Source organism: Macrobrachium rosenbergii, chromosome 37 (assembly GCF_040412425.1).
Source record: "Macrobrachium rosenbergii isolate ZJJX-2024 chromosome 37, ASM4041242v1, whole genome shotgun sequence".
In the NCBI taxonomy this organism is placed as follows: Eukaryota; Metazoa; Arthropoda; class Malacostraca; order Decapoda; family Palaemonidae; genus Macrobrachium; species Macrobrachium rosenbergii.
This window is the reverse complement of record NC_089777.1, coordinates 38,891,360-38,904,036: the sequence shown is the minus strand read 5'-3', so window position 1 is coordinate 38,904,036 and position 12,677 is coordinate 38,891,360. Positions and strand designations below refer to the sequence as shown.

Below are 12,677 nucleotides of genomic sequence, written 5' to 3'. Positions count from 1 at the left end.
TCCCAGGCGAGTTGGGGTTTTCAACACGCAGAGCTTTTTCTATGATGGGAATCTTCCCCCTATAAAGAATACGATTCTTCCTCGGTCGACGTAATTAGGTCGATAGCAGCTTTTTATGATGCCGGGATACGATTAATTCAAGTTCTGTTCGTGCCTGTAGATCGTAAGCGAATGCAAAGTCCGCGTTCCTTCGCAAAATTTCCCCAAAATAAGCAGTGTGAGAGAAGAGAGCTTCTAATGCTCTTCCTCTTATACAGACAGCGCGAACTCTTACTGCTTTTTTCATCACATACTACCAAGAAGAGAAAGCCCTCATTGTTCTTCCCACTCACACACACACACACACACACCCAGAGAGAGAGAGAGAGAGAGAGAGAGAGAGAGAGAGAGAGAGAGAGAGAGAGAGAGAGAGAGAGAGAGAGAGAGAGAGTCATTACACTTCGTGTCACGTAAAACTGCTTCATCTAATATCCCCTTCCTAGCAGAAATCCGGCCACAGGAACAGAGTCCTATGGAATCCCACAAAATCCTAATTTTCGATCATTAGCCCCCTTTTACTTGCATCCAGACGAATGAAATATGAAGCGATTGTCTCCTAGTTCTTTAATCTCGAATATCAGTAAAATTTATCAAATTCTTGGTACTACATTCTTCCCCCCTTTCTTTTATTTGTCGTGGCCAACTGCTCTTTCTTGCAAGACATATATATATAAAGAATAACTGAACGAATAAGTCATCAAAGATGCCCCAACTACACAAAGATACCAAGCATAAGGCGAGATAACTTCGGTGAAATTCATTATGATCCTGACACATCATCAACAAGAATTATCATGCAAGGAAAAACAACAAGAAACTGAATAGAATTATAAACTAAGAGGCTGTATCCACAACATATTTCCGATGCATTTAATGGGCCAATTAAGTACTTGATCTTTATCCCTACTGTAAATTCTCAATGATCCCATCTTGCAGATCTCGGTATCATAAAAAGAAAGCCCAAAATTCCAGATTTTCCCGGAATAAAAATTCTTCACACAACGGCAAATGTGAACATCGTTGAGTTTTAAATAGTAATAACAGCTGCTCAAGTTACATCGTGACCGTCTGTAGAGCTGCCGACTGTCACTCGATGGGCCGGAGTTCAATTCCCCCGGCCGGCTGATGAAGAGTTACAGGAATTTATTTCTGGTGATAGAAATTCATTTCTCGCTATAATGTGGTTCGGATTCCACAATAAGCTGTAGGTCCCGTTGCTAAGTAACCAATTGGTTTTTAGCCACGTAAAATAAGTCTAATCCTTCGGGTCAGCCCTAGGAGAGCTGTTAACCAGCTCAGTGGTCTGGTAAAACTAAGGTATACTTAACTTTACAGGGCGAGAAATCGCATACTTAAATGTCAATACGAACAAATCTGCAACAAACCTTGGGATACTGTTGTGAGTGGTAACCCGAGAAATAAACAATCGTGAGTGAATGACTTCACGTTGCAAGAGTCCCTTCGTTCCTGCAATGCAAATTTTCATCTTACAAGTCACAATGGTGGCGAGTCTATCCCTTTCCCAAGGACTGTGCCGGCATTTTTTTTTAAATCTTTTTTTTTCGACCAGGCTCGAACTACACTGGTCCATTAGCAGGATATTCGCACCATTAAAGTTCACGTAATCAGACAAAAGGATGAACTGCGCAACCATACGACAGGGAACTCCACACTAAGATTTTTCGAATCAAGGAGTACAGGTGGACTCGCCCAAAAGTTTCTTTCATTTTTACTTAGCATTAGCTATTTCCCTTCTCCGACTTCTTACACCCCTCCCCTCGCCTAACTGGGAAACTGATATAATACCACATAATTTGCAATAAGCTGAATGCAGCCAGTATGCGTTGTGCCTGGCAGTACAAGACTCAGTTTTTTTTTTTTTTTTTTTACTATTGAGCTAAAAAGGAACGGCCGTCATAAGCCAACGTTTTATTGTGCTTTTTTTTATGGTCAGTTTCACAAGATCACTACAATTTGCTTTCTTACTGAACCCAACATTAACAACCGCTGAATCACAATTTTACCTAAAATGGTCCCCTGGTTAACATCACCACACAAAACTGGGAAACAGAACGGACCACATGAGGGTTACGCCTAACTTGTCTCGGTTGGTTGCCCATTCCAGAGGTCTGCAACAGACCCCATAGTCCTTTTCACACCTTACTACACTTTGGACGAGGAACCGTGCTGGACCATAGTTGGATTAACCTAAACCAATCAACCTATAACTCTCACTAAAGGAATATTAAAGTATTAAGGATACACGAAAGAAACTGCCAAATTGATTGTTAAGTCCAAAAACAAATTCAGCAATTCTCTCTCTCTCTCTCTCTCTCTCTCTCTCTCTCTCTCTCTCTCTCTCTCTCTCTCTCTCTCTCTCTCTCTCTCTCTCTCAAACATGAGTGATCAATCCTCAGTGAACATACATACCGTGTGGTTAAAAGAACAGGACCCTGACGAGGTAATCCTCATCTCATACAAGTGAAACATTCCTCGTACACACGTGAATATTACTAAAATATTCCTTGGGTATAGAAAGCTTCCTCGATAGATAATGAAAAAAAAAAAAAACGAGTGAGGAAATTTTACAAGTGACCAGCACCCATTTTTCTCACCTTGTGTTCCTCACTCAGCCGTGTATGGAAGCACATTACGCCTCAGGTTAAGAGAACATTTTGAAGGATGACAGAAGGCCATACTTTCCACACCACGGTATAGAGAGTAGTATTTTCTGATAGTGTAACCACCCACCTCCACATTCCCCCCCTCTTACCTACAAACATTATATATATATATATATATATATATATATATATATATATATATATATATATATATATATATATATATATATATATATATATATATGAGTACACTTTCGTACCACAAATGGGGGATAAATCCACAACACCATACGTGTTCGGTGATAATTTACCAAGACTGCTTCCGCTTGCTACTGACAGGCTTCGGTCTTATTTCAGTTATCGACCCAACATTTATATTATTGTGGATCTGCTCATTTTATATATGTATAAATATATATGTTGAATCTACTGGTCACTTTTTACCAGATAGATAGGTAATTGTAATAGCCACAATGCCCTCTTAACTTCTCGAATTCACGAGGTAAAGTTGCCGACCTGACCTCGTTGTGATTATGGGACGCGGGTTCGTTTCCCGCTATCAGACACCATAATTACTTCAAATGTCTTGCACTTGGATCTAAGGCTTTGTAGTGACAAACGTATCCAAAAAGCACGAAGAATTCGAGTAGTTAAGAGGGCACTGTGGCTATTACAATTACACAAAAACACACACACAAACATACACACATATATGACTAGTTTCATAAACGAGAGGCTGAGCCTTTGCTGACCTAAGCAGAGTTAGTACCTGGTAGGTGATCGACTGGGGGTAAACTCGGGGTAGAAAAGGGCATGGGGCTAGCAAATCCAGTCCATGAAGACTTGCTAGAGTAGCATTATCTAGACTCTAAGCTACCACCTCTAGGGTGAACTCATTGTGAGAGATGGGGTTGGAACCAGTGACGCACGCATCTCTGGATCTTGAACAGAACTTTTTACCTTTCCTGTCATCGTCAAGTTTAATAAGGAACACTTGCTCGCACTGGATGCATCATTGCTGTCTCTTTGAAGTTAGACGGCTTAGGAAATATGACGCTCCCAAATCACAGTGTTATGCAGTAAACATTAAAACCTGAGTCTCGAATTTTATGTTCAATTAACAGAAATTCGAAATGCAATCAGTCTTGTCTTGCCTCACCAATATAAAAATACAATATGGATACCAAGAGTTCTATGTTATTTTTTTTAACTTACATGATTGGGAAGTGATTTAGTCCAGCTCTGTTTCAACAGTCTACGAAATATGAATACTCGCCTCTTTCACTTTTTAACAATGAAATGTGTCGTGAGCCACTGCTACTTTAGTATTCCATCCCACTTGATAATTACGAAAAATATCAATAATGATCTTGTTGTACGTCCCAATTATTATTATCGTTACCATTGTTATTTTTTGCTTCATAACTAACATGAGCAAAGTTTTTATTGCTATTATTAACTCGGAGAGGCCTACTAAAGTTTGTTACTATCGGCATAAGACTAGAAGGCTAAGAACTGGAATAGACAAAAATGACAAAAAATTAAAGAAATAAACATTCAAATACATCACAAAAAAAACTTGAAGAGCAATGCAAAATTAAACTCCTAACAAAAAAATATATGCTAACACAGAATTCACATTCTTTACTACGACGGATTTCAACGTAATGTTTACAAGAGAGAGTGGATTGAAAGAGACTTTACCTTTACCATTCAAAAAGAAAAATCACTGATCCTGTTCCGTACCTCTCAATACTAAATACGTTACTCCCCTCATTGGACAAATAAACAGATACACTAATTGTTCAATTGAGTTTTCGAACCTACCGAAAACAATATGAAACGCCATGCAATGACAAAAATATCAAACAAAATAATGAGTTACTACCTAAACCACATTTAATCGACAAAATTACAATGAAGGAATATGCTGAAAAAATAAGCACAGGTCACTATCTCGCTTGGACCCACAATTGGTTTCAAACTACCAGACCGTGGAGATGATGCCAGAATTACATCATTGCAAAAAAAAAAAAGTATGTGACTCTTCATGAATAAAAGGACAAATTAATACAAAATTGCTGTTGTTTCGACACACATACGCAGACAGATAGACGGACAGACAGAGAGACAGACTCACTCTCACTTACACAATCACTCACTCAGGCGCACACACACACACACACACATATATATATATGTATGTATATGTATGTATTTGTGTGGGGGGGGGGGTCGACTGACACACTGTAGATGTCCAAAACGCAGTTGCTAAGGCTATGGTACAGCTTAAAATCTTGAGACTTCTGCAGCCCAGCTCAGCTTTTTCTTTTGCTAGTACACACATAAGTCCCTAATTTGCATATCTAGAATCATACCGCTGGGCGATGCTCATTTTGATAAAACACTACAGACTAACCTTAGCAGACGTCACGTGAGGCTCATACTGGTATCGTGAATATGGTGTATTTTATTTATCTCATGACTGAGACCGTAGTTAATTAGACTGTAACTTGAAACAGTCAGAGAGAGAGAGAGAGAGAGAGAGAGAGAGAGAGAGAGAGAGAGAGAGAGAGAGAGAGAGAGAGAGAGAGAGAGAACTTATGCTGGCATAAATTCAAAATAATCATGATACTTTACATCGTTTGCTTCATGATATAGCACTGGCTAATATTGACCCCAAACTTAAATAAGTGAGACTAGTTTTTGACATTTTACGAATAAATCCAAAATGATTCTGAAATTCATAATTCCAAATATAAAGCACTGCACTAAAACTGACTCATACGACAAAGACAAGTAACTCTAATTAGAACATAAAAAAAAGATTCAATTATACTACTAAAGTACAACTATGATTCATCTCCCTTTCCCTGGCCTTACCTAACACAGATATATAACGCGAGAAACTTTTCATCACCAGAGATAAGTAGATATAATAAAGATAAACGGACTAACCCATTTAATGTTTTCCCACCTGACATTGGGCTAAATTGACACCAAAGTTCCCAATAAAATTTGTAAAAAAATAAACTAAAAAAAATAAGTTCAGCAACAGAAGCGCAAGCACGTGAAGCTGGAGATTTTGTGAAAAACAAAAAAAAACTTATGAACTGCAGCAGTATATCCATCAACCTTCCCTGGAAAATTATTTGGTCCTGGCCATGACAAAATTTTTTAACCAGCAAAAGCCAAAGTCAGTTTTATTAGTCCACAACCAAAAGTCAATGTAGGGAAATTCAACCTAGTAAGCTGTGTTATGAATCAAACTACACTCTTAGGTAAGAAAATTTGCAAACTGTTCAGTCACTGCAGACTACTTTGAAGGAAGGAAGGAAGGAAGGAAAAATGTCCTCTTAAATATGTAAGTTGGTTAATTACACACTTCAATGGCAGATCAAGCTTAGACATCAAGTATACAATAACTACTGAGGTAAAATTTAAAACCAAATTATACACAATTTTTCTAATTCAAAATTTGTTTGTAAACCCTTTAAAGGCAATGGCAGACAAAAAACTTTCAAAAGAGCCCTAAAAGAAATTTCTAAATCCTTTAAAGGCAATGGCAGACAACAAACCTTTCAAAAGACCCTAAAAGGAATTTCTAAACCCTTTAAAGGCAATGGTAAACAACAAAACTTTCAAAAGAACCCTAAAAGGAAATTCATAAACCCTTTAAAGGCAATGGTAAACAACAAAACTTTCAAAAGAACCCTAAAAGGAAATTCATAAACCCTTTAAAGGCAATGGCAGACAACAAAACTTTCAAAAGAACCTGAAAAGAATTAAGATCCTAAAAATCTTGACTTTCTCAACGCATTAACCAATAAAACAAAATCAGTTTGACACATCATTGTGGGAATATCAATGTGATATGCCTGCTAGTTTTGGAAAGCTGCTCAAAGTACATCACACACTTAAGAACAAAACATTAACTTGGGTGAACAAGGTAAAATTTCTTCAGTCTCAATTGAATCATCATCTAATCTGTCAACCATTCCCAAAGTCTTTGTCCATACTAAACCCGAACAATTACCTTCACTGAGAAATGGGCACATATGGAGTGCTAGTAGTATATAATGCCTGGATTCCTTAATCTTATATACATATTATATATTACAAAATACATATGCGAAACCACTGACAGAGCTACATACAGCAACCCAAAATTCAAGAAACATTTGTAAATGGGGGTTTATTTTCCTAAAATATGCACTTGTGTAAAGTGACATGCACAGCATGCTGAGCTGAATTTCAATTCAGTACTACTGGTCACCTGCAATCTTCTTATAGTACATACATTAACATCATCTCTTTACAGATATCAGGCTATAGACGAAGGAAACACATTCAAAGCCCAATATTGTATAATTATCTTCATATGTCTGGGTTCTGAAGGTGCCAAATAAAACAAAACAGATTAAATCTCACTGTACAGCGTGAAAAAGTGGTGAAACCACGTTGCAAAGAAGGCAACAAAGTATAATAGACAAGCTAATCATCATCAACATTTTTAAGTCAACATTTACTTTTATGGGGGTTAGAAAAAATGGGTTCCCTCCACTCTTCTCATTCTGTCTGAACTTTAATCACATCTCGGTCCTATCCTGTCACCTTCCTCCATGTTCTTCCTGTGCAATTCTACAGGTCTTGTCCTGCTACTTCCCTATCTACTGCTTTTCTAGCCAACTGTTCCTTGTTCCCTTCTCATCACATGTCCAATCATCTCAACCTTTGAGATCCTAGTTTCTTCCAGCCTCTTAATAATACACCTCTCCCAATTCATCATTTTGTTACTTTCTTCCTGCTGTACTCCAGGTATGAATCTTAACATTTTAGTCCCATATTTTAAAAACTGCCTTCATTTTCCTTGTATGTGCCCATGTTTCATTGCTAAGAGTAGCATAGGCCTTATGAACTCACAGTAATCTTGCTCTCTACACTGGGCATTTTTATTAAACAGGAGTCTGGCTATCACTGTGCATTTTATCTATGCTTCAGCTACAGTACTCTTTTCCTTACTGCTCTCTTAATTCCTGCTTCATAACATAATTGCTCTACTTCTTCGAACTGCCCATTTATCACAACCAGGATCTCAACTTCCTATCTTCCCCAATTGATCTTCTAATGCATTTTGGCCATCAAAAATCCTTTAATTTGAAAATATTTTGTAATCCTGAAAACCTCCTGAAATACCACCTGCTACATACAATGCAAAGTTCACCCAAACATCTTTCCCACATCATCTGCATGGCTGCTTACCTAGCTGCACTTTTTCCTCTGTTTCATTTCCGGTCAACATAAGTGTGTGATGTATTCTGCGCAATTTCCCAAAACATTGTTTTATTTATACTGTACTGATTTTCAGCCCTCTCCTCTTCATTCCTCTCTTTCACCTATTAAGCGTTTCCATCACCTCTTCTTCAGATTCTGCTGTTAACACTAGGTCATCTGTATAAAGCAGCTGCCATACGGCCCTTATTTTCACTCCTTTGTAGCATCAACCACTATTAAGATATATAAGAAAGGGTTCAACACTAACCAGTGATGGATACCAGCATTTATCTCAAATTTTTCTTATACACTTGCCAGTCTTCACTCTAGAACTCACCCAAATACCTTTCCCACTACCACATGACCAGTTACCTGACTGGACTTTTTCTTGCTTCTTTTCCAGTTAGAATTGACAATGCTGTTGACCAATTTAGTGAACATGAGGTTAAAATTAATCTCAACATAATTCAGCACCTCAAATAAAAATTGAAAGCTAACATGCCAAATTTCTTCATATACCTGAAGACTAGAGACATCCGATAGGCATATCCTAAATTATTTGACACAACTGATATGACATTTAAATCTCACTTGTGGGCCACACACAGCACCTAAATTGCCAAACATCTTTGGTGAAAGCTTTGCATCAAATAAAATGGTCAAGGTCTGGCAAAGCTAAATGAATTAAATGAATATTTGCTGCCAGGCATATCCACTAAAGACAAAAATGTTCTGATGTGTGAAATAATAAAAAGAAAGTTAAAAACTGAAACTGTACAATACAAAAATCAGGTAATTAAAGCTGTCTTAAGAGCACAAAAATACAACTTTCTGAAAATCCCTTTTTTTTCATTAAAATAGCCAATATATGAGATGGCTGATTCACTTGCCCAAAATTTTTTAGTACAGTATTAACAGGAGTATAAGAAGTACTAGCCAAGAATGTGCGAAACCGCAGACAATACTACATTATGGTACTTATACTTTCTACTCATTTACCGCTATTCCCTATCTATTCTACACATATGCTTCTGATTCACAATATCCCAAAGGTCACAAGATTTATAGTGTTGAAAGTCATCATTACTTGTGGATGCTCATCTCTCTCCCGAGGTCCTGGTCTGCATCACTAATGAAAAATGAATATTGTACGATAAAAAAGCAGATACTGTACTGCCTAGAAACAGAAAAAACGACATTAGGCTGACAGTGAAAGAAGAAATATTGTACAATATCGAAAACCAAACAGAAAATACACTATGAATAAAATCAGCATTCCTATTCTTATTCTTATACCCAAAATAAATGGGTAATACTACAGTAGTATACGAGAGATTACAAAATCAGTCCCATTGCTTAAATCTCAATGAACTAGACTGAAAGGTGTTTCGATAAAAAGGTGAAAACTGGAGCAAGATAAATATGAAGGAGTTGGACAGCTAAGTAAGAAAAGCAAAAGGCCACAGATGAAAGTGACATTCAAGAACCTTCAATCATGCCTCCATTACACTGAACTATGCAGTGTAATGTAGGCAAGATTGAAGGTTTTTGCAATTCTTTTTTTTTGTATGTGGAAAACAGCTTCCTTTCCTCCCACATAGGGAATTCCAAAAAAGTGCAAGGAACTCAACATTTACTGTCTTCTCCTATACTGTACATTATGACCTTTCTAAACAAATTTTCTGACTTCATATAAAAAGAGGATATTATACTTCAGTAATTCCTATCACATATAAAAAGAGAGCAAAATGATACAACCCCACACCAGGAGCGAATAGTTATTTATATTCATTAATGTAAAGAATATGTGCCCTTGGAGCATCCATAAGAAGCTCTGTCATATAAGGGTTATACTTTGTGCTATCTCTAATCCCTTGATATGAAGACTGAACTTGTTGGATATGACAACTAAATTTGTTAATGTGTTAATAACACTGTTTTAAACACAGTACACAATGGAGCAGTTCTGGATTGACCCAGCACAGAAGTCCAAACACATTTGATAATTTTGCTTCATAATCTTCTTTTTAAGATGATAGCAAAATGTGTTACTTTGTTCAAAATACTGTATTGTGTTTCCAACAATTCCTTTCTATCTAAAAATAATAAATATAAATTGCCCTGCAAACAACTAAATATAAAAAACATGTCAAAGAACAGAATGCTAACCCAAAATCATATCTACGTTCCTCCTGTATGTGTCCATAACTACCACACTGTATGTGGCAGCTTTGGAGTACAGTATCATGACTATTTTCAAATTACCAAAGCTCTGTAATATTAAAATATGCTATACCATATTTATAAAGAATGGTTTCTACTATTCAGATTGATAATTCTCTTACGGTTCTATGTATGCTATCAAAGGAAGCAAATTTTTATTTATACTCACTTATCAAATATGTTCCAAAAACATTTTTGAGTTAAATCAGTCCTAATTTTTATTGTTGCTTACTGTTATTTACATAATCTCAATCCTAAACAAAAGCTGCTACACACACCATCAGCACCAAGAAAGTGTTATTATTCAAGTGTAACGGAAATAGTGGTACAGTAACCTGCTATTACATAAAAACATGAATCATGGAATAGATGGCAATGCAAATATTTATATATATGCAGTGTTTTGTCAACAATGCAGCTGATAGTGGTAGGCTGTAGCAGATTATGGTAAACTGTCATGCCAGTTAAAACCATGCACGATCAAAGCCTACCTAACCTAACCTACTCTATGAGACATAAACTGTAATACCACTCTGCATTTCTCATGGGTGATCTTTGACTCAATACTCAGCCCAGGGACATTTTTTCTTAAAACGTCTCTTAATATTACTTCTTAAAACTTCTCTCAATATCTCCTAAGTATAATTTCAAAAAATAAGTGGTGCAGAATGAAATAAAAGGATGCAAATGCACTACATGATTAACAGTTCTTCAGTTGACTGGAGGCCAAGTCTTGGTAAAGTTAATGCATCGCCTTTTACTAATGGGTTTTAACAGTTCAGCTAACAAATTAACATGGCCGAAATGCCCAACATCCAGGCTACTCAATAAAAAACGTAAACGGAGACTACTCTGAAGCTGGTCTACTTGTCTTGTCATTTTGACAGGGTCGATGGCAATGATAAACCAAGAGTGCCAAGTCTTTGGCTATCTAGATTTTCTCGTGCAATATCTTCGTTTAGTTTACCTACGTAGACCTAATTTAAACAGACAAACGAGCCTACTTAAAGTTACATTAGACTAGTTACTGAATAGACTAAGCCTTGCCTGGGTCAACCAATATTAGGCAGCCTAGGCCTACCTTAAAGGGGCGTGTCGCCGTGACACGTGAAATTTATTAGAATCTAAAAAGAAACGACACGTGAGTCACGTTTCTTACAGTACTCAAAATTAATTACATAACATTCAACTAACACAAAACATGCTTCTTTGAGGTTTCACGAAACTGAATCAAGACGTGATCTCGTACCCGAGGAAGTTTGACTTTACCGTAACCTTACAAAAAAAATACAGTTGTCATTATCACTTACCAGTCAGAAGTGGCTGGATGACACCATTCTGAGAGTGCTTATTCCGGATACGGTCAGATGAGGCTTCTACCCGATCTCCCGTTAGCATGATTTCGTTCTTGCTTTAAGTCACCAAAAAATCTAAAGTGAAACGCGAACGTCCGACGTTCTCCCACGATTAAATTCGTCTGCTGTTGTCTCGCGTTGTGTCACCTGGAGAACTATAAACGAAGAATATTCAAAGAGGGTTACAAAAGAGGTGCAACTTAACTGAAGTAAGCATCGTGAACTTATATTTTATTCCTATACAAAAGTAATTTTGTAGATTTTAATACTATTTATATAGCGTTCACTTATTCTTATATCATCTATGAAAATAGGCGGAGCTTGCGCAGACGACTTTGTGGGCGGGAAGAGCTCGAGGTCACAGAAGGACATGAAATGCATACATATCGCGGTTAGACATTGTGCATGTTATGAAAAATTGCTTCGTCGCTAAATATCTGCTATGCAGGTATTTAAGCAGACATCAAGAATTATAGATGCAGCATCTATAAATGGAGAAACTTGAGGCCTCATAGCCTACCACGTGTCATGAAAGTTAAAAGATCACAAAGCAAGACGTATTTTTGACCTAGCGCTGGCTGTCAAAATAAGGGGTGTTTTTCATAGTGATCATATAGCATTTTTCCTTACTATTAATTATCTAAAATGCATAGAGATAATGGCTTATGGAAGCGAATACATAACTGTGCTGTATTTCTCATATGACACAAAAAGAAATGATGGAAAAAGGAAGATGACGCATTCTTTGGGATCACACAGAGAACGCTTGTATGCTGTTATTACATTAAGCTAAACTAATGCTAGCACGTTGTACAAATAAGAATATAGATACGAGAAAATGCCGATAGAATTTTGCTTTGGAAAACTGGGCAAATGGCAGAACATAACATTGATAGTGTTTTCCAGTAATAAAAGAACAATCTATCCCATCCTCCAGAAACTCGGACACTTGCCAATGTCGAAATCTAACCCACAACCCCAACCCCTTTCTCTCTCTCTCTCTCTCTCTCTCTCTCTCTCACCTCTTTTATATAGCCTACTATATACTCATTTGATTCACCGCCACTTATAACAATTGCACTTTTTTAAATTAAAGTCTCTCTCTCTCTCTCTCTCTCTCTCTCTCTCTCTCTCTCTCTCTCTCTCTCTCTCTCTCTCTCTC

The 12,677-nt window shown here is 37.1% G+C and overlaps 1 protein-coding gene across 1 annotated transcript in view; it reads right to left on the bottom strand.

The window, feature by feature from the left end:
- The window catches only part of Naprt (nicotinate phosphoribosyltransferase), a 130,454-nt gene extending 118,696 nt beyond the window's left edge, over window positions 1-11,758 (bottom strand). The window contains exon 1 of the mRNA XM_067082079.1: window positions 11,471-11,758. Within this exon, the coding sequence (XP_066938180.1) occupies window positions 11,471-11,558 (88 nt within the window). The 5' untranslated portion in view covers window positions 11,559-11,758. The remainder of the gene's footprint in view (window positions 1-11,470) is intronic.
- Window positions 11,759-12,677: the final 919 nt, after the last annotated feature.